Raw genomic sequence first — 21,868 nt, 5'->3', positions numbered from 1 at the left:
TAACCCCTTGTCCGATAAGGTGCCAACTGATGTGGAAAAGAAAGGAAGGAACTTCATTCCTTTAAAGTAAGGCTTGGGGAGCGGTACACGTACACACGTTGGATTGGTAATCCAGGGCTTCTTGCTTCTATCCAAGTGAGCATTCACTTCCTACTTTGGACTCCTTTGCCTTTAATAGCTGCATGGAGCAGGCAGAGTATTCAGCAGGTGTGGCTTTTCCCCGGACCCTCTGATTTCCTGGCTGTCATGGAGCTGCTAAAAGCCAAAGCGTACACACACCAAGGTTTGCCAGAAAACAAGGGGATGGCCTTAGTTCAGGCCTACACAATGTGTGGGTCATAAAATGCACAGGACTGCCCTGGAAGGAAAGTGGTGTCTTATTGGTTAGAGCATGAGGGGCTTGGAGGTAGAATGCTTTGGTCCTAGGAGGCCCAATACATTCACACGAAAGTCAAACCATTCTGGATGTTGAGGTTTCCAAGTACAGAATTGGGGTGAAGTTGGCACTGAGGTCCATGTTGTGTTCCAACCGTTCACACATTTGGTGGCCCACCAGCCCTTCTCCTGCTGCTCGTCCTGTTTCCTGTAGGTTCTCCTTCCCTCTAGAGAGAATCCACCCATTGCAGAGTCAGTGTGTTTGGCACCAGGTCAAGTTCTGTGTCAGCTGTGTTGCCCAGGGGGTGGGAAAAGGGCGGCTCAACTGGCCCTCTCCCCTTCACTGGACCCCTCCCTTCCTCTGCCCCTCCCTCCCTCCCTCCCTCCCTCCTAGCTACCCAAGACTCATACACGGACTTTCTCACCAACTTTCTCCCTGAGAGGAGCATTTCAGCATCCTCACTGCCAAGATTCAGGAGAGAGAACTTGGAGGGCTTCAGGAGATGCCTCTAAGAGGGATGTATCCAGCATCTCTTTGAATGGGCCACAGCTTCTCTTTCCCTGCTGGGTTCTACAAACAAGCTGTGGGCAGCAAACATGGTGAGGTTTCACCTCTGAAGCTACTTGCCAGCTGATGCTCTGACCATGGATGACAAGGTAACTGCTTGAACAGGTAACGCACCAAGGTGGCCTGAGTTTGCTCTTGCATTCTTGTTCTCAGTGAGAGTCCAGCCCCACTGTCTGCCCCATGCACCCTCATTTTATTCTACTGGGCACTCCTGCAATGCCCCCTCTTTTACTCCACTACAGAAACCTTTCTATGAGGCAAGTTGACAGTATAGCAGGCAATGGAGAGACCTGACCTGTGGGGCATGATAAACCAGGACTTTGTCACATGTCTGGCTGGCCTTGGGAACAGGATCTCTTCATCAGCATTTGTAGAATTAGGTGTTCCGTGAACACTCCGCCCCCAAGTGCAAATGAATTATAACTACATCTGGGGAAAGTTATGGAGGAGCCAGTTGCTTATGGGGAAAAGAGGGGGATAACGCAATTGTGTTGCATGCAGCATCCCAGGTTCAATCCCTGGCTTCTCTGGTTGGTGGGTATCCATGCTGCCTGTGACCTTGGAGAGCTACCAGTTGGATAGGCAGGACTGGGCTGGATGGACTTGACAATGTCTGACTCCTTACAAGGCAGCAGCTACATGATATCCTCTTTGGGATAGCGGTACCATTAGACTTTAAGGAAGCAGTTGATCTATGTATCTGCAAGGTGAAGGCTGGGGGAGAAATGCCATCACTTGCTGTCTCCAACTTAGCCATGTCCATTCATAAAGGTAAAGGGGCCCCTGACCATCAGGTCCAGTTGTGTCCGACTCTGGGGTTGCGGCGCTCATCTCGCTCTATAGGCCGAGGGAGCCAGCGTTTGTCCGCAGACAGCTTCCGGGTCATGTGGCCAGCATGACAAAGCTGCTTCTGGCGAACCAGAGCAGCGCACGGAAACGCCGTTTACCTTCCCACCCTATTTACCTACTTGCACTTTGATGTGCTTTCAAACTGCTAGGTGGGCAGGAGCTGGGACCGAGCAATGGGAGCTCACGCTGTCGCAAGGATTCGAACCGCCGACCTTCTGATCAGCAAGCCCTAGACTCTGTGGTTTAACCCATAGCGCCACCTGCGTCCCTGGGTCCATTCATACGCCGCTGCATTTCCCTGTGAAATTATGAACACTTGCCAGGGAAAACCATCTTGCTGCTGTTCACATTGCCCAGTGCATAGGAGCCAACTCCTAGGGGCCAATAAAATATTTGATGGGTACTGCCATTCAGCAGGTGTGTGTGCACCGCATCAAGTGATCAATTATGCAAGACAGGGCTTACTTAGCCCTGCCCCCCCCCCCGGTATTTTATTCAAGTTGGCACCCCTGGCCCAGTGGCCTCTAAGGTGGCTTGTAACTAGTGACGGGCAGGGGGATTCAATTTATGTTATCTTTCATAAATTACTTGGCTAATTTGTGTGTTCCAAAACACAACCATCCTTTGAAATGCACACTTCTATGAATTTTGCAGTGCAGTTCTCCAGCCAAGTAATGTCTACAGCCATTTTTTATGTGCTCATTAAAAAGCATTTACTGTATTTGTTAAAATTATATATAAAAGGCAACTGGTTTGCAAAAAAACGTGTTTCTTAGGCAAAATCACATGGAAAAATTAGGAGACATTTGTGCCAAAATGCTGAGCGGGGGGCGGGGGGGCAGGGTGTATTATTTTAAAATGCAGATTTTTGTCCCTTTCTGGTTTACCAATGGGCAGCTGGTAGGGCTTAGGACCACACACTTTAAAAAAAAATCCAACTTTGTGGAATTTTGTATCTCAGAAAATGTTCATCCTAAATATTGATTTAAAAAATAGTGCACACACAAGGAAACAAAAACAAATGCCCCACAATGGGGCATGGAGACATTGAGGAGGGGAGGCAGTCAAGACCCCCACTACTTGTAAAGTTCACTCTCCGTACCCCTCTAGTGTGTCAGGATCGCAAAGCAATGTGAACAGAGGAATTCTGGGCTGGAGAACAAGCCCCATCCACTTCAGACTCTTAGTGTTCACACAGTGTTAAACAGCAGGCTAATCCTGTATCAGATTTCCCAAGAGCAACAGTTGAATTCCAGTTTGGGCCAGTTCTGATTTTCTCTGTTCATAGTCACACACACACACACACACACACACAGTGCACTGGGCTCCCCTCCCACCCCACTGATCAATTGCGCATTCAGGAAACGTCCCCAGCCATTAGCTCCCGCTGAGGAAACATCAGTCAACCATCCCTGAGAGTTAGCAAACAACCCATGCAAACGAAACAAGGCAGCCGTTACAATACCAACAAATGCACTTTCAGTAAAACACCCGAGCTAGGCTTGTTTGTTTTGTAATCTGTCAAATATGAAAAGCATGCCATTCCCAGTTGAGGAGGTCAAGGCTGTTGGTGTCGGAAGCATGAAGTGAAAGAAGAGACTGGTTGCTGGACCACCATGAGTGTCCAAACATTCTGTCCCTGGCCTGCAGGAGAGCCGATATGGGATACTGGGCTGGACGGGAGACTGTGCTGAGGGCCCAGGCAGGCATGGAGACAGGCTTGCTCAGCTGCTACGGGGCAAGCAGTGATTTGGGGGTAACAATGGGGGAGGCATTGGATTCAGTTCCCATTTAAGGTGGACTTGCCTACTTCACACTTTCTGAACCAAAACACAGGCACCCTTCAAAATTCGCACCTCCTCAAATTTTGCAGTGCTATTCTCTGGCCATGTTCGGGGTACAAAAATGCACATGCTAGGGCAAAGTGTGCATACAAGTGCAAATATTAAAATAGCATGCAGAAATCTGTTGCATCAGGGGAGATTGCTTTGCTGAAATGTGTATACTAGGCTAAGTTGCATACAAGACTCTATATCTTAAGAGAAATTCACACTAAAATGCCAATGAATTTTCACAAGGACCTTTTAAAAAATCACAAACTGATGTGGAAATATAGCAGACTGCTACAACTGAGAAAAAGAAAAGTAGAGGGAACCTAAAGTTGGCAGATTTGCTGATTCCTATTTAGGGATTGTTATACTTGCTCTCTGTTTATGCTTCTGAGTTGATTAATTCAGATTCTGCATGCATTACAACATTCATCATCAATGGCAAAGGATGATGGGATTTGTAGTCCAAAACTTCTAGAGGGCACTATGTTGGGGAAGTAAGTGTTGCCTCCAAAAAAAAACCCTTGTATTGCAATAAACCAGATCTATAGCTGAATTTAGACTAATATCCTTCCCTTGATTCCATCCCTGTGTACCCTTGAGTTGCATGAGTACACCATTTAATCATGCGTCTGTGTTTCATCCCTGTGTTTGCCTTTGTAGTGCTGAGTGGCATGGCAGTTGGATTAATGGGTGTATACCATAATGTTGTTTGGATGTTGTTCCCTTCCATTCGCTCTCTTACCTTCTGCAGAAGCAAATGCTCAACGCCTCTTCCACGCTGCCTGTCCCCACCTCCAACACATCCCTCCCTCTATCTGACGACCGTGACGACGCTCTAGCCCGAGTGGAAATCGCCATCTTGGCCTCCATCTTCCTGCTAGCCACTCTGAGCAATGGGCTGGTGCTGGGAGCCCTCTTCCGCCGCACTCACCGGGCCAGCCCCATGCACCGCTTCATCTGCCACCTCTGCCTGGCCGACCTGACCGTGGCTCTTTTCCAGGTGCTGCCGCAGCTCATCTGGGACATCACCGACCGCTTCCAGGGCCCCGATGTCTTGTGCCGTGCCATCAAGTACTTGCAGGTGGTTGGCATGTTTGCCTCTTCCTACGTCATTGTGGCCATGACGTACGACCGCCACCGAGCCATCTGCCGGCCCATGCTGGCTTTCCGGAAGGGCCCAGCTAGCTGGCATCGCCTGGTGGTGGCAGCATGGACCGCATCCTTCCTCCTCAGCCTCCCACAGCTCTTCATCTTCTCCAAAACCAAGCTGCCCAGCGGAGCCCACGAGTGCTGGGCTCACTTTGCAGAGCCCTGGGGAGTTCGGGCTTATGTCACGTGGGTGACTCTGATGGTCTTCGTCTTCCCCACTTTCTTCATTGCTACCTGCCAGGCCATGATTTTCCGTGAGGTCCACCGCAGCCTGCGCCTGGGCCCAGAAGGAGCATTGCGGGGCCGGGACAGCCGGCAGGGACCCTCCCCCATTTCCGGTGCTGTGTCCAAGACCGCAAAGATGACCCTAGCCATTGTGCTTATCTACGTGTTCTGCTGGGCCCCCTTTTTCCTAGTCCAGCTGTGGTCCGTGTGGGATCCTCAGGCCCCCCTAGATGGTGAGTCGTGCACCAGCATTAGGGTGTCAGGTTCCAGACTATGCAGCATTTTGATCCACGCACACATTTGCCCCGCACTTCTGGGCACAGATCTGGGCTTTTCAGGTATGATCCAAGTGCTTCCCGTCCTCCAAAAAAACCCTCTTTACCATTGTATTGGAACAAACTGCAATCCACCCCCCAAACCTAAATTGATGTTTCTTTCAATTCAGCATTAAAGAGTGGGTTTTCCTGGGGGAAATGGGAGGGCAAAAAAAGAAATCACTTGGACCAGGAGCAGGAAAGTGCAGAGCTGTGCCTAGAAAGCACGGGGCAAGTGGTAAGTGTGGATGAGCCCTTAAAACCACCTTCCTCCTTCCTTCTTATTGTATGCTGAGCAGCAGAACAAGGGCACATGAAAAAGGTCAAGGTTACAGCTAGGACACTATTTTTCTTGCTTTTAAAAGAAAGGTCTGCCACTTCTTTACTTCCTTCTGTCTACAACTATGGATCCAAACTACAGGCTATGTTTCACATATGTAAAAGCATGCTTAAGAAAAAATGGTTTACTCTTTAAAAGAAATAAACACACACACAGCTACACACAGGGCCGGTGCATCCATTTAGGTGAACTAGGCAATCGCCTAGAGCGCCAAAATGGAGGGGGCGCAGGCCAGCCTGCCCAGGGCCCTCCTAGCCCTGGGCAGCGCCACTCCGCCGCTTCAGCTTGCTTGCTTGCTTGCTTGCTTGCTTCCTTCCTTCCTTCCTTCCTTCCTTCCTTCCTTCCTTCCTTCCTTCCTTCCTTCCTTCCTTCCTTCTTTCCTTCCTTCCTTCTCTCTTCCTCCCCCCCCCCACCCTGCACTATTATTATTCTGTGGTAGCAGGGCTGCCAATGCTTTGGAACATGTAGCAGAGATCATGGTTACAAGGAACAGGTTGGATGTGAAATACATCTGCGCTTGAAATATGATTGGTAGGGGCCTAACCACCACTACCATGATCCAGATCAAGGACTCCCCATGGGTAGCTGTGGAGGTGACTGTCAGTGTGCAGCTGGGGCCTGCAACAAGCTCCAGAGTTTCAGCCTGGCCAGCTGGATCCCATTTATGGCCTATAAATCTACCTGCTGCCTCCTATTCTATTCTCTTATCTCACTGCTCTATGACCAAAGATTCCTGCAATAATGTTTTCATGGGCTCAGGGTAAATCATCACATGGCAAAAGGCAGGTGACTGGGTTTGGCAGTTGCATGCACTGTATTGAATTCCATTATCTGTGAATGAAATTTAAGCACAGCATATGGACTCATATTACTTAAATTCTATGCCTAATACAGACAGTCCTACTGAACCCTCCATTGGGAGTTGGGGACAAGCAAGGATAAGGAGGAGGAGGATTAAAAGGAATTTATATACTGCTTTTCATTTTGAGAAGATATAGCAAGATGGTTCACAGGCCAGTTAAAGCCACCAGCAGAGCAATGGTGCAGGTGGAGTGGAGCTGGCAGGGAATAGAACTGGAGGGTGTTGTCTCAGCCCCCAAGGTGTATTCTCTTAAGGATTTTACTTCCTGCCAGACGTAGAGAGATGGATAGAGATAATCCCACACAGGATCACATTTCTTCCCTACAATGGTTTTCAGCTAGGGAGATATGAGGTCTCTTTGGGAACGACATTGCCTCCCCTGGAAGCCCCAAAACATGTGAGCAGGCTGCGGTTACCCAGTGTTGGGGAAACTGCACTCTATCTATTCTCAGAGGTGCCTTTATTCTTTGTCTTCCGGGACATGTCCCATGGCTGAGCTCTTGCAATTCCCAGGCTGTGCCAACAGCCCAGAACTGATCTTTGCTCCTTTTCTCCTCTCCAGGTCCAGCTTTCACCCTGCTGATGCTCCTCGCCAGTCTCAACAGCTGCACCAACCCCTGGGTCTACGCCACCTTTAGCAGCAGTATTTCGGGTGAGCTGGGTCAAATCTTTTGTCCCAGACTGGCCCGTCAGCAGATTAGTTCCCTGCAGGAGGACTCCACCTTCACGGCCAGCTTCTCCCTGGGACGGGATGCCCTTTCCTGAGCCAGAGTGCCACTGACCCCCATGGTGCACCTAGCAAGGAATATGTTCCTTCTGCTGAACGGTGGCTTCAAAGGCATTGGAGCCTGACCAGAAATCTGGATGCAAAAGAAACTCCCAAAGAGGAGAGCCACTCTCTCACCAGCCAGTTCTATAGGTGGAAGGATGTCCAGCTTAACAGAGAAGCCGGTTCCACCAGAGCAAAGTCCAAGGATGTAGGGACACTTAGCATGACCGGAAGACCATTGTTTTCAGTGCCCCCTGGAACCTGTAAAGTAATGCCTTTCATAAACCTGGTGCGATCCTGGGAAGGTAGGAGTTGCAGCCCAAAACATCTGGAAAGCACCAGGTTGGAGAAGGCTGGATTAGACCAAGCCACCACATTAAACATTGCAGCACTTTTAAGTGAAACATCCTAATCTTTTGTACGATTTTCTCTTTTTCATGCTTAGAAGGGGCAGGTGCAAGATGAGAGGCAGCCCTACCATAGAGCAAAAGAAGTGCCCAGGAAACCTGCTGTTTACCGCAGAATCTGAACAAATGGTCAATTCACAGAAAAACCGATGGACGTTTGTTTCTGATTCATCAATAAACAGCAGGTTTCTCAGGGAAAGCGGCAGGACAGGTGGAAGTGTGGACGAGCCCTTGGCCATGTTTATCAGCTTCAGTGGGTCTACTCTGAGTAGGACTAGCATTAGATATCAGCCATTGATTTGATCCAAGGGCCCAACAGGTGCTTGCCCTTTCTTCTAGGATTGCCATATTTCAAAACCTGAAAATCCAGACACAAAGTTGTTGAGCTTTTTGAGCTACATTTCCAGCACTGGTTGCTAGGTTGCCATATTGCTGGAAGCTGTTTACGAGGGCTGATTGCCGGCTGGGTCCTGGAAATTCCAGGCGTATGGCAACCCTATTCTATTCCAATGTGGCTTCTGCAGAAGAACCTACCACTGGATGGCACCCCATGTTAAACTGGTGAGGAGCTGGATTTCCTTCCTCTTCAGAGAACAAACTGTCTTAAAGGCAAACAAGCAACCACAGAGGTAGCAAGTCATATACCTAAAGGGCATAAGAACGGAAGACCAGAAATCAACTTGGAAAACGGCCCTGCAAAATTTGGAGAAGTGTGGATTTTGAAGGATGGCTGCTTTTCGGGTCATGTATTGTTTCAGGAAGCGTGAAATAGGTAAATCCACCTTTAAATGCAAACTGAATCAAATTTCTTCCTCATCCCTACTTCCCACAGCCCTCCCTCCCTCCCTCCCATAATTTCTAGTTTTATTGAGGTGGCTGCATTACACGGTTGCAGATGGCGACTATATGTGCTGCTGCAGACTTGACCCAAATAACTGTTCTTTATTTCTGTTAAACATTTTCAATAAAAATCATTTTAAAAGAACGGCAACAAAAACAAGTTGCTAGTTGAATGAATTACTTACACAGCGTTGGGTAAAAGGTAAAGGTAAAGGGGCCCCTGGCCATCAGGTCCAGTTGTGTCCGACTCTGGGGTTGCGGCGCTCATCTCGCTCTATAGACCGAGGGAGCCAGTGTTTGTCCACAGACAGCTTCCGGGTCATGTGGCCAGCATGACAAAGCTGCTTCTGGTGAACCAGAGCAGCGCACGGAAACGCTGTTTACCTTCCCACCCACCGGAGCAGTCCCTATTTATCTACTTGCATTTTGATGTGCTTTCGAACTGCTAGGTTGGCAGGAGCTGGGACTGAGCGACGGGAGCTCACCCCGTTGCAGGGATTCGAACTGCCAACCTTCTGATCAGCAAGTCCTAGACTCTGTAGTTTAACCCACAGCGCCACCTGGGTCCCCTTGCAGCGTTGGGCAGCCTTGCGCAAAGACATGTCCCCTCCAGGCAGGTGCTTTATTGCAGGTGCACTCTGCAAGATGTTATTGACCCAATAATGGCGGTGGATTTATTCTGCTTTATTCATTGTTCTGTGACGTTTCCCTGATGCTACCACATTATTATCCAGAGGGTACAACAAAAGCCCAACACAGCACAACAAAAAGCAGAATTTTAGCTGGAAGTTGCAGGAAATGAAGCTGTATGTCCTCCCCAAAGCTTTGGCAGGCACAAATAGTATTAAAAGCAGGGTCATGAATAGCCACCTGATACATCGGAGCCAACTCCTAGGGGCTGAGGTCCCTTTGCATGCCCAATAAAATACTTGAGGCCTCCCCCAAAGTTGATGGGCGTTGCCATTCAAATGGTGTGAGCGCACCGCATTATGTGATCGATTATGCAGGGCGCAGCTTACCTGCCCTCTCCCCCCCAAAATTATTTCATTCAAGTTGGCATCCCTGGCCTGATACCATCAAGAGCACAAATAATCATGAATGCAGTATCAAAAGGATGTCTGGAGGGAGGCTGGGTGAGGGCTCCAGCTTCTCACATTCTTCAGATTCCCAGGAGGAATACACAGTGAGTTAAAGCTATAACTATCCTACCCTAAACTCTGTGGGACTCTGTTGTGCATGAGGAACACCTGCATAAGGAAAGGTTTCCCTGTTCATTTTAATGCCTGTATCCCCCTAAATGCAGTCCAGATGCCAATGAAGGGCCCTGCCAAGTCTCACTCTATTCTGCCTTGGTCAGACCACACCTGGAATGCAGGTACCAGCTCTGGGCGCCACAAGTTAAGAAGGATATTGGCAAGCTGGAACATGTGCAGAGGAGGGTGGCCAAGATGGTCAAGGGTCTGGAAACTAAGCCTTATGAGGAATGGTTGAGGGAGTTGGGTATGATTAGTCTGGATCAGTGCTTTTCTTCTAGAGAAAAGGGTGCCAGTACCCTTGAGTAGCCCCAGAGAAAACCACTGGCCTGAATAAGAGGAGACTGAGATGAGATAGGAGAGCCATTCTCCAATATCTAAATGGCTGTCACATGGATGGTGGTGTGAGCTTGTTTTCTCCTCCTCTGGAAGGAACCAAAGGTTTCAAATTACAAGAAAGGAGATTCCAACTAAACACCAGGAAGAACTTTCTGGTGGTAAAAGCTGTTCAACAGTGGAATGGACTCCCTCATAAGGTCATGGACTCTCCTACCTTGGAAGTGTTTAAGCAGAGGTTAGATCTGTCGTAGATGCTTTAGTTGAGATTCCCACACAGCAGAGGGTTGGACTAGATGACCCTCAGGAATCCTTCCAACTCTACAATTCATAGAATCATAAAATCATAGAATTGTAGAGTTGGAAGAGATCACAAGGGTCAACTAGTCCAACTCCCTGCATTGCAGGAATCTTTTGCCCAGCATGGGCCTTGAACCCAGGACCTTGAGATTAAAAGTCTCACGCTCTACTGACTGAACTGTCCTATGAGAATGAGAATTCTCTGACTGTGTGGACCTTGAATCGGGAAGCCCCCTGCGAGTCCAATGCAACCTATGGGTTTGGGGAAAGTGATGCAGTTCATCATCAGCTTCATTTGGGTCTCCCAGAATCCAGCAGAAGCCTTTAAAATGCCAACATTTTATCCCAGTCCTATAGAACCCAAGGAAAGTTTCAGATGCCACAAAATGCCTCAGATTCCTGCAGTTTTGGTCCCACGAGTGTTGCTGAAAGTTGGCAAAACTGTGCACTGTGTGATCTCTTGACCTGTTGAATGGTAGCTCAGAGCCACTAGATGGTGCCCTGGTATAGGTCCCATTTATCTGCCATTGGTATACACCCTATTTAATTCACCTGGCTCTGAGCCCTGCTGCTGCGACCCACTGCGCCCCATTCTTCTCCCAGTTCCAAGAATACCCTGTGCTTGCATACACTGTATTTAGCTGGGCCGCCTTTCCCCATTTCCGCTCCTCAGCAAAGGAACTCTGGGACGGTGGCATATTTATACCCCTTGTCCCAATGCATCTAGCTAACCCCATGGCTGCAAATACCAGGCGGGGGCGTGCAGCCGCTGAGATCCTCCCTCCTCAACTCCCCTCGCCCTCCAATCTATGTTGGCCAAGGCTGAGAATAGAACGGGAGTCAAGTTCCTGCACACAGATGGAGAGAAATACTGTGCAAGTGAAGAGTGGGCAGGCAGGTTAAATAAGAACAGACAAGACAGTTTCAGTAAAACACGAAGCCTATGCAACAAAAGGAAGTGTTAGAGGCAGAATTATAAAGAGGTGCTTGTCAGCGTTACTGGATTCCCCCTTCTGAGAGAGCAGCCGTGCCTCCGAGTGCTGATCTTCTCCCTCCTAGCAGGATGATCAATAACGATTACCTGATTGAGTGCAAGTTGGATCCAGAAGACCCTCATTTGCAGGAGCCAGGATCTCCCATGTTCCTGCAGTCCACTATCAACACACCACCCAAGGCAGACCCTCGGGACCCACGTGGGATCAACCAGCACCTTAAGGTAACAAAGGGAGCTAACCGGCCTGATGTGTGGCAGGGTGGGGATGCCTAAATTCTGACTTCCTAAAATCTAAGGGCGCAGCTCTCTCCTACCCACCCATGGCGGGAGTTGTATCCTTGTTCAAGCTCAAACTCCTCCCAGCCCTTCACCTGCAGCACAACCGATTCTTCTCCACCCCATTTGCTGATTGCTGCTCCTTACATGCCCCAGAACTACACAGGAGGAAACGGCATGGGTCCTCCTGATCCCAGGATGCTTTGCTCTGCCTCAGAAAATTCTCTCCCTTCGCTGGAGAATCTTCAGTGACCAGATTCCCCTCTTCTTCCCGGCAGCTGGAATTCTCCGACATCCTTGCTGAGCCTTCCTCGTTTCGCAGCTTTGACCGGGTTTGGACCTGGAGTGACATCGTCTTTGAGAGTTCGCGCCTCTGGTGCTACCGCATCATCTCGCTGCTGTGTGCTGTGCCCGTCTCCCTGTTCTCGGGCTTTCTCTTTGCCTGCCTAGGCTGCCTGCACATCTGGTGAGGGTCTGCCCCCTTTGCTCTGCTTCCTCTTGCCCCTTGGCTCTGCCAAGGCCCTTGGCTCATGACCAGCCTCTTGCTTCCAGTTGGTTGCACATTCATTGACCATTAGCAAGGCTAATTCTAGTGGTTACATGGGGGAACGGCCAACAGGAGGAGGCTGTGTTACTCTAACACAGACTTTGCCAACCTCCAGGCCCTTTGGACTACAACTCCGATCAGCCTTATTGCTGGCTTGGGCTGATAGGAGTTGTAGTCCAAAATGTCTGGAGGGCACCAGGTGGACAGAGGCTCTTCTAGCACTTTGACTTTTGACTTGTCCTGTAGGTTTGTGGGTGCTTCAGGGAGTAGACAAACAAATGGCAAACAAATCTCTTAAAAGACACTTTGCCAAATACTTATCCCAGAGGGAGTTGGTGTTAAAGTATGTGTCGCAACCCACATGCATGTCCAGCACTCACATGTATTTATACACACACCAGTGAGGGGTTTGGGGTCTTCATTTGTGTGTAAGAGAAGTGACTGCCAAATCCACTTCTAATTGCACAACCTGAATTTGCCAGGATGTGACTGAATCTGATCTGCAAAATAGCAGGACACTAGATCTGGAAGCACCTACTGTTTGTGGGATGTCCTTGTTCTGCTAGTTGGGGGGAGCAGATAAGTACTGCCTGCCTAACACTGATACTGTATGAGGAATGGAGGAATCTGAAGACAGAAAGCTGTATAACCTCCACTCAATTTTTTTTAGAAAGAATGCTAAATAAATTGGTCACTTGGTGGGACCCAAGAAAACAAGGACATGAACCAAAAAGGAGCTTTCCTTCTTTCAAAAAAGTTGGAAGAATGGGGGGCATCTTCTGGGGGTGTCTGGGGCTGCACGCAGGGTTGTATCCAGTGCTAGGCCTACACAAAGTAGACCCATTGAAAGTTATGAACCTGTTACCCATGTTCATGCATTTCTACTAACAATGCTGTAGGTGAGTATATATTGGCCCTTAGGTTGCCTAATCGGAGTCTAAATGTTGGGATGCTTTGTTGTTTCCTGGAGGCTGCCAGCCACATCTCTCCCCCTCTTCCTCCCTCAGGTGTGTGATGCCCTGTATCCAGCTCTGCACAATGGCAATGCCTCCGGTTCGCACCCTCTGGGCCAGCATCCTGGATGTTGTGGTGGCCCCACTTTTCACCAGCCTGGGCCGCTGCTGCAGTGCCATCTACCTCACCATTACTCAGAAGTGACACAGAGGCGCCTCCTCCCCCAAGACCCACATGCCAAAGACTTTCCTTCCCATTTCATTCAGAGCCACTAAACAGGTTGGATTTCGCAGCAGAGAGTAGAGCTCACAGGGAGCTTTTAGCCTTGGGTCAGAAAAGGGGAATTGTGGGTGAGGGAGCAGGTCAGAGGGAAGGAAAACAAGGAGGCCAGAGGATGAGGGAAATGGTGCTTCAGAGAGAAGTCTCAAAATGAAACATTCGTATTCTATTCTCTTATTCTTCTATTCTCTTTTTTGTCCAGACCTGCAGAAAGAATTCCACATTATTCTAGGAGTGGGCTCTCCATGGTCCTCCCTGTGTTCCTTGGATGAAGGGTGGTATAATTTTTAATAATAATAATAGGTGAGGAAATTTCAAAACTACCCTCCTCTGTCCCTGAGATTCTAGCTGGCTCATCTGTTGGTTAGTATCTCAGAGACAGGGATGGGGATCCACCTGGCTTTGCACACAAGACAGTCTCTGGCTACTGGCCATCCTGTCTGGGGCTGATGGGAGCTGAAGTCCAACCACTTTTGGCCTAAGCGTCTCCTCCCCCATCATTCAGCCCGGACACTGAGGTCCAGCGCCGAGGGCCTTCTGGCGGTTCCCTCGGTACGAGAAGCCAAGTTACAGGGAACCAGGCAGAGGGCCTTCTCGGTAGTGGCACCCACCCTGTGGAATGCCCTCCCACCAGAGGTAAAAGAATAACAATTACCAGACCTTTAGAAGGCATCTCAAGGCAGCCCTGTTTAGGGAAGCTTTTAATGTTTGATGGATTTCTTTGTTTTAATGTTTTGTTGGAAGCCGCCCAGAGTGGCTGGGGGAACCTGGCCAGATGGGCGGGGTATAAATAATAATTATTATTATTATTATTATTATTATTATTATTATTATTATTACCCTGACTCTGACAGCCCACATAAGAATCTCCTCGAGGAAAAGTAACACTGGGATTCGCCTTCTGACATTTTGCACAGTCGGGAGACTAGGGCAACTCCAGACCCAGCGCTGGGCTCTGGGAGAAGATGTGGTCCTTTCTGTGGGGGGCAGCCTCCACTGCCTCCAGCCCCTCCTCCCACAGCAATAGCTGAGATGTAAAGCTCTGTCGGCGTCGTCCCCCCCCTTATTTAATAAAACAGAAAAGTTGATTTGCTTCCCCTTGTGTTGGAGTTCTTTCGGTTCTGTTCTGGCAAGCCAGGCACAAGTGGGTGTTAAAGGGATGGGATGAAGGAGGAAAAGGTTCTGCGCCTCACAGAGGGGCTGCAGAGGACTTTGGAATTGGGACATCAAAATGCTAGGGGCAGAAGTGACAGGAGAAAGGAGCGGCGGCAGCGCCATGCCTCTCCTCTACAGGGCTCCAGCATGCCAGGGAGCTGTGACGGCCGCATCAATCCTGCACCTCCACTCCCAGGTCAGCCCTGACCTGGAGACAGAAGTGGCAGGGAGAAAAAGTGGTGGGGCTGGGCTTCAGTGGCAGCAGCTGCTAGGAGCAGCGGGGGGGGGGGGGGAGGCTGGCAGTGGCGGCCATGGAGAGGCTCGGCTGGCTGGCTCATCCTCCTCCCTGAGCTGAGTGGCGGTGGTGCTGGAGGGGGAAAGCAGGACATTCCTGGATCCAAACGGAAGCAGGAAATCATAGAATCATAGAGTTGGAAGAGACCACAAGGGCCATCCAGTCCAACCCTGCCAAGCAGGAAACACCATCAAAGCATTCTTGACATATGGCTGTCAAGCCTCCGCTTAAAGACCTCCAAAGAAGGAGACTCCACCACACTCCTTGGTAGCAAATCCCACTGCCGAACAGCTCTTACTGTCAGGAACTTCTTCCTAATGTTTAGGTGGAATCTTCTTTCTTGTAGTTTGAATCCATTGCTCTGTGTCCGCTTCTCTGGAGCAGCAGAAAACAATCTTTCTCCCTCCTCTATATGACATCCTGTTATATATTTGAACATGGCTATCATATCACCCCTTAACCTTCTCTTCTCCAGGCTAAACATACCCAGCTCCCTAAGCCGTTCCTCATAAGGCATCGTTTCCAGGCCTTTGACCATTTTGGTTGCCCTCCTCTGGTCACGTTCCAGCTTGTCTGTATCCTTCTTGAACTGTGGTGCCCAGAACTGGACACAGTACTCCAGGTGAGGTCTGACCAGAGCAGAATTCAGTGGTACTATTACTTCCCTTGATCTAGATGCTATACGCCTATTGATGCAGCCCAGAATTGCATTGGCTTTTTTAGCTGCTGCATCACACTGTTGACTCATGTCAAGTTTGTGGTCTACCAAGACTCCTAGATCATTTTCACATGTACTGCTCTCAAGCCAGGTGTCACCCATCCTGTATTTGTTCCTTTCATTATTATTTTTTGCCCAAGTGTAGTACTTTACATTTCTCCTTGTTAAATGCCTGTGTGAATCCGGGAGTGTCCCACTTAAAACAGGGCAGTTGGAGGGTATTGGAGGAATGACTGGTGGGCGGATAGAAGTTAACAAGAATCTGCAGATTGCAATTCACACCCCTCTCCATCTTGTGTGAGACGGAGCCCAATTCAATCTTGAGTTTGCTCAGATGTAAGACCCGCTGGATTCCAGTGGGCATAAAACTGCAGTAGGAGTCTCTTTGTCTTCTCCTGCAGCCCCTCACTAATCTAATACCCATAGGTGACAGAGATAGTGCCAGGAACCACACCTTAAAACGCCACATTTCCTTTGCACGCTGCTGCCAGGAACACTGCATGCTTCAGCTGCTGATGCCCATCATCATGGTACCCCTTAAAACGCTGGCTGGCAGCAAGCCTGTTGCGTGCAAGGGTAACATTACGAGCACATACCTCTCTTTCCCAGCCATGTCTCTGACTTGGCTGGGAGCCCTTCTATAGCTCTGTACAGTTGCACTTAATGTCAGCAGTTGCTGCCCACCACTGTGGTTTTGTTATTGTCGCAGATGTTATAAAAAGAGGCTGCTGGATCAGACCAATGGCCCATCTAGTCCAGCGTCCTGTATTCACAGTGGCAGGACCAAATGCCACAGCAGACTCCTAAATTGCAATTCCCAGCAACTGGAAATCAAAGGCTTAACTGACAGTGGAGCTAGACAATAGCCTTATCTATGTATTTGTCTAATCCTCTTTTAAAGCCATCCAAAATGGTGGCCATCACTACTTCCTGTGGGTGTGAGTTCCATAGTTTAACTATGTGGTGTATGGAAAAGTGCTTTCTTATCTCTGCCTGAATCTTCCAACATTCAGCTCAGGCATCCCCAAACTGCGGCCCTCCAGATGTTTTGGCCTACAACTCCCATGATCCCTAGCTAACAGGACCAGTGGTCAGGGATGATGGGAATTGTAGTCCAAAACATCTGGAGGGCCGAAGTTTGGGGATGCCTGTTTCAGCTTCATTGTATACAATGAGAGAGGGAGAAAAACGTATCTCTGTCAACTTTCTCATAGCTTAGACTGAGCTAATGAAAGGTTAAGGAAAGTTTTCATAACATAGAGCAGAGGTTTTCAACCTTTTTGAGTCCACAGCTCCATTAACCAACTACATTCTTTCTGCGACACCCTTGTGGGGCTCAGGAGCCCAGTTATGTCACCCCTTGCCTGCAGAGCTGGCAGCCTCTTACCAGCGGCATAGCTAGCCTCTCGGGTGCCCGGTGCAGTGTGCACATCTTGTAGCCAAGGGCGGGGCGAGCCGCCCATGGGGGCGGAGCACACTGCATGGAGCCTCTTTGCCACCTCCCCCTCAGCTGTAGGGTGGCTGAGGGAGAGGTGGTAGGTAGATGCAGGTAGGTTTCAGGCAGCGTGGAGCCTGCATGCATCCAAGCCACCACATCACTCCCAGGAGAGATGTGTGGCTCGAGCACGCTGCAGGCCCTGTGGTAAGTGCCAGCCCTCATGGTGTGGCATCCAGTGCTAGCTGCATTTCGTTACGTTTGTTGACTGAACTAAAAATTTTCGGGATAGTATTTAAAGTAGAGTAGAGGCCTAGTTTGTAGGCTGTAGAGCTGAGGCCTAGTCTTCAAAGTGGAGCCGAGGCCTAGTCTGTGAAGTAGAGTCGAGGCCTAGTCTGTAGGCTGTAAAGTAGAGCCAAGGCCTAGTCTGTAAAGTAGAGCCAAGGCCTAGTTTGTAGGCTTTAAAGTAGAGGCGAGGCCTAGTCTGTTGGCCTTGGCTTGGGCTAGTATTTAAATGTGAGCCAAGGCCTCCGCCCTGTATCTCCCATTCCTTGACTCTGTGGGTTGTTTGGTAATGGCCGCCTTGGTGGTTTCAGTTGCTCAGTTGATGACATCATTATTTAGCGCCGCCCTTCAGAGCTTTTGCTGGTGACAGCGCGCGATCTGCCTTTCTATTGGATGCTGCTGGAGTCTTCAGACCTTCTGCTGGTGATGTGTAATTTGGGCACCACTTTTTGTGTTTAATCATTATTTTAGGTATGAAAGGTGTGCTTTTTGGGAAAAAATTATGCAAGATCCCTCCCTGGTTTGGCAAGGTACACTTTGCCCTAATTTGATGCAATTCGGTTTAGCGGTTACGGTGAAAGGCTGTTTCATCCGCACACACAGTGGGAATATTTTTTTATATATAGATGCACTTTTTAAAATTTTCACTAATATATGAATGCTTATTCAAACATTACCCTATTATATGCATTTTTTGTATAAATTCCTTCTAGTAACTATAGGTGAGAGCTGAGTGCAAAATCTGTCAGCAGGCAACAATGGCCACACCTTGGGAATGGCTTCAACAGGCTGGCTAAACCAGAGGAAGGTAGCCGGTGGATCTCAAATCCTCAGTGAGTTAGGGACTTCCCCTGCATGCGAAAACAGGCTCTGGCTCACAGACAATAACTCTATGGGGCTAAGGACACCCCAGTCCCCAGCCCCCCAGTATGTTAGGATGGGACTGAGCCCCCCCCCAATCTTAAGAGGCTGGGCCTCACCAGGCCTACCTGCAGGGGCAGTGAACCTTGTTGGGCCTCACAGCCTCCTCTCAATGCACGTGACATCACACGTCTGTATCACACTTGTGATGTCATGCGCATGCAACGAGCCCCCGCAATGTTGAGCAGAACTTGGCTTCAGTGCTCAGTTCTCATAGGTCTCCGTTGATGAACGTTTCGGGACCTGAACGCCGAAAACCCGGAAGTAAATGCTTCCATTTTTTAACGTGCCTTGGAAGTCATACGGCTTCCGCTGCATGTTTTTCAATTTTCTCAATTGCGTTTGCAGCCAGCCCTTTGCAGCTTGGTTTTCAAACATTTTGGAAGTCGTACAATCTTCCAGAACGAATTATGTTCGAGAACTGAGGTACCACTGCAGGTCAAGAAGGCGGTTTCTGCACATGCTGTAGAGGTAAGTGAGGGGCTGACCTCACTTCCACCTGGGAAGGGAGCCCATCCAGGGGAAGGAAAACACTGGTCCTAAACAGCTGCTGCCTTGCAGGGCATCTCCAGGGAAAGAAAGACTAAGGAGACAACCCTACACAAATCTGGAGTGGTTGGGTGGCGCCTTGTATGCCTCCTTCCAGCAACTCCTGCTGGTGCCAAACGTCTTGCTCTGCTTTCCTTTGGACCACACTAGTGAGGCCAAGGTGGGGGGGGGGTCCCTCCTGGGCAGCCTGGGACCTCCATACACACTGCCTAGGCTTGTGCCCCAGGGAGGTCACTTCAGTGCTGCCAACACAGCAGTTTGACTTCACTCCATTGTCTCTCAAGACAGACAGATGTCAACAACAATACTGTCAGCAGCACTGCATTCCAAAATCCAGAGAAGTGTGCATTTCAAAGGAATGTTTCAAAAAGTACAGATTTTGTAAGTCCACCTTTAAATGTGAACAGAATCAGATTTCTCCCCCATCTCTAGTGATGCAGGCTTTTAACACTGCTATTATTTAGCAGCAGTTCTTAGAGCAGCTGTTCCCCCACCCCAGCTGCCTCACCTGTTACTGTTTTGGTCCACTGACTTTAGATTGGCTGTATGATCTCCATCACACCTGACCTCACAGTAACCCTGTGAAGTACATGGTACTTGTAGGTGTCTCCTAGGACACCATCTACGAGCTGATCTTAAGTTGGCCATAACGGGGGGGGGGGACAACTTTTAAAAGAGACTGGAATGACACTGTTGAATTACAGTTCATTGAGAGTCTCAGGCCACTTGCTTCTGTCACTTGTGAACTGAACCAGCATGATAGATTTTTATCACACACTATGTGAAAATTGCCTTACAGATGTCAAGGTGTCAATGTGTGTAACCAACACAAGTGGTTTCTGGGAATGATCACTGTCCACAATGTAAGGCTGCAGGCACCCCATACATTTGCAGCACATTGAAAGCCCATTATTTCCCCCCACAGAATCTTGGGAGCTGTAGTTTACCCCTCACAGAGCTACAATCCCCAGCACCCGTAAACTATGGTTCCCAAGATTCTGTGGGGGAAATAATGAGCTTTAAATGTATTGTGTACACAGCCTATGTATCACCATTTGTTCTTCTCTGCATTTCATTTCCCTTTGACACCACAGTTTACAATCTCTCCCCTCCAAAATATGTATGTATGTATGTGTACAAGTGTGTGCATTTAGACACACATGAACACCTACTGCTACACTTCAGGGTAACTGTTAACACTTCATGCATCTGATGACGTGGACTGAATTCTACAAATATATACTGTACACCCTATTAAATGTGCTGGTCTTTAAGGTGACAACAAGACTTTGTTATTTTTGCTGCAAGAGGCTAGTCACTTTCAGATGACCTGATTAATCAACCGGCATCCTGATTGGTTTGTGTAAAGGTTAGATGATGTTGTGTCAAAATGAGCATTATCCCACACTTTCCAGGGCCTTTTCCTGTCACTTTTCTTATTGCAACAAGTTGGATCTTTGGGGGAAATTGGTTTCTTTTGCAAGAGCTCCAAATCAGCTTTAAGTCTGCAGCCCAAATTTGCTGGGTTATGATTGAATACCATCTGTAAAACGACAGATTGTCGGTAGAGCACAAGACTCTTAATCTCAGGGTTGTGAGTTCGAGCCCCAGCTTGGGTGAAAGATTCCTGCACTGCAGAGGGCTAGACCAGATGACCCTCATGGTCCCTTCCAACCCTACAACTCACATGTACATGTGCATTCACATTCACAGTTTTTTCAGGCTGGCATCACACTTGAAAAGACACCTTGACAAATAATAATAATAATAATAATAATAATAATAATAATAATAATAATATATTTATATCCCCAGCCAAGACAGGGCAGCTAACATCAAAGTATATATATAATACATTAAACATAAAATCAAACAATTGATTGAAATACAGCTTAAAATCAAATTAAAATCAGAATAAAATCAGATGGCAACCCAGAAATTATAACTACTGTACAGGGGTTTGGAACATTAAGTGCTCCCCAGGCCCAGCTATTTGTGCTGGTCTTATATGGGCCGGTGGGAAGAGTTAGAGAGGCCACTTACATGCAGGGTCTTGTAGAAAGAGGGGGGTCAGACTGGGCCCCAACCAAAGGCCTGGCGGAACAGCTCCGTCTTGCAGGCCCTGCAGAGAGATGTCAAGTCCCGCAGGACCCTGGTCTCTTGCGGCAGAGTGTTCCACCAGGCCTGGTTGAGGCCAGTCTAACCTCCTTGAGGCCCGGGACCTCCAAGGTGTTATTATTTGTGGACCTTAAGGTCCTCCACGGGAAATGCCAGGAGAGGCAGTCCCGTAGGTATGAGGGTCCTAGGCCATTTAGGGCTTTAAAGGTTAAAACCAGCACCTTAAACCTGACCCTATATTCCACCGGGAGCCAGTGCAGCTGGTGTAGCACTGGATGAATGTGATCCCGTGGCAAGGACCCCGTAAGGAGTCTCACCGCCGGCATTCTGCACCCACTGGAGTTTCTGGGTCAGTTTCACAGGCAGCCCTTGTAAGAGTGAATTACAATAATCGAGCATGGAGGTGACCGTCGCATGGATCACAGTAGCAAGATCAGTAAGGGAAAGGTAAGGTGCTTAGCACGGCAGAGGTGGGAAAAGTCCGCCTTTGCTGTAGCTGAATTCAGCACCAGCTGAAGTTTCTGAACTGTCTTCAGAGGCAGCCCCGTGTTTAATGCATTGCAGAGAGCACACCATGGACAACAATGCTTCCACCTTCTTACTTTAAATTCTCTTCAATTATTTCATTATTATTATTATTATTATTATTATTATTATTATTATTATTTGTTAGTCGCTTTATCTTGTCTAAAACAACCCAAAGCAACATACAAAACAACAACAACATTAAAACCAATGGAGAGGGGGGGATTCATTCAAAACATGGATGCCTACTTCTCAAAGACCAAAGCAAGCAGCTGCTTTGCACCTAAAGATATATAATGATAGTGTCACCAAGTGAGCCTTCCTGGGAAGAGTATTCCATAAACGAGGAGTCACCACAGAAAAGACGCGTCTTGTGCTGCTACCCTCAGGACCTCTCA

General features: G+C 48.6%; 2 protein-coding genes across 5 annotated transcripts; both read left to right on the top strand.

Moving 5' to 3' along the window:
• Positions 1 to 768: 768 nt before the first annotated feature.
• Positions 769 to 8,687, top strand: AVPR2 (arginine vasopressin receptor 2). 3 transcript variants are annotated; one of them, XM_035141041.3, is made up of 3 exons: positions 769 to 1,032; positions 4,376 to 5,231; positions 7,077 to 8,687. In XM_035141041.3, the coding sequence occupies exons 1-3, from the start codon at positions 1,021 to 1,023 to the stop codon at positions 7,277 to 7,279; spliced, it is 1,071 nt and encodes a 356-aa protein (XP_034996932.1). In that variant the 5' UTR covers positions 769 to 1,020; the 3' UTR covers positions 7,280 to 8,687. The 3 variants fall into 3 exon arrangements, with proteins under 3 accessions (XP_034996932.1, XP_088514565.1, XP_060124797.2); XM_088658439.1 differs by having other exon boundaries at positions 4,285 to 5,231; XM_060268814.2 differs by having other exon boundaries at positions 769 to 1,048.
• Positions 8,688 to 11,179: 2,492 nt separating this feature from the next.
• Positions 11,180 to 14,562, top strand: LOC118075486 (caveolin-2). 2 transcript variants are annotated; one of them, XR_004691377.3, is made up of 4 exons: positions 11,180 to 11,635; positions 11,968 to 12,155; positions 13,244 to 13,469; positions 13,672 to 14,562. XR_004691377.3 is itself a non-coding variant. In XM_035097495.3 (3 exons), exons 1-3 carry the CDS (start codon positions 11,483 to 11,485, stop codon positions 13,392 to 13,394), a joined length of 492 nt encoding a protein of 163 aa, XP_034953386.1. In that variant the 5' UTR covers positions 11,180 to 11,482; the 3' UTR covers positions 13,395 to 14,562. The 2 variants fall into 2 exon arrangements, 1 of the variants encoding a protein (XP_034953386.1); XM_035097495.3 differs by having other exon boundaries at positions 13,244 to 14,562.
• The last annotated feature ends 7,306 nt before the right edge of the window (positions 14,563 to 21,868 follow it).

Source organism: Zootoca vivipara, chromosome 15, assembly GCF_965207765.1.
Source record: "Zootoca vivipara chromosome 15, rZooViv2.hap1.1, whole genome shotgun sequence".
NCBI classification, from domain to species: Eukaryota; Metazoa; Chordata; class Lepidosauria; order Squamata; family Lacertidae; genus Zootoca; species Zootoca vivipara.
The sequence above is the reverse complement of the archived record's forward strand: the minus strand, read 5'-3'. Positions and strand labels throughout refer to the sequence as shown.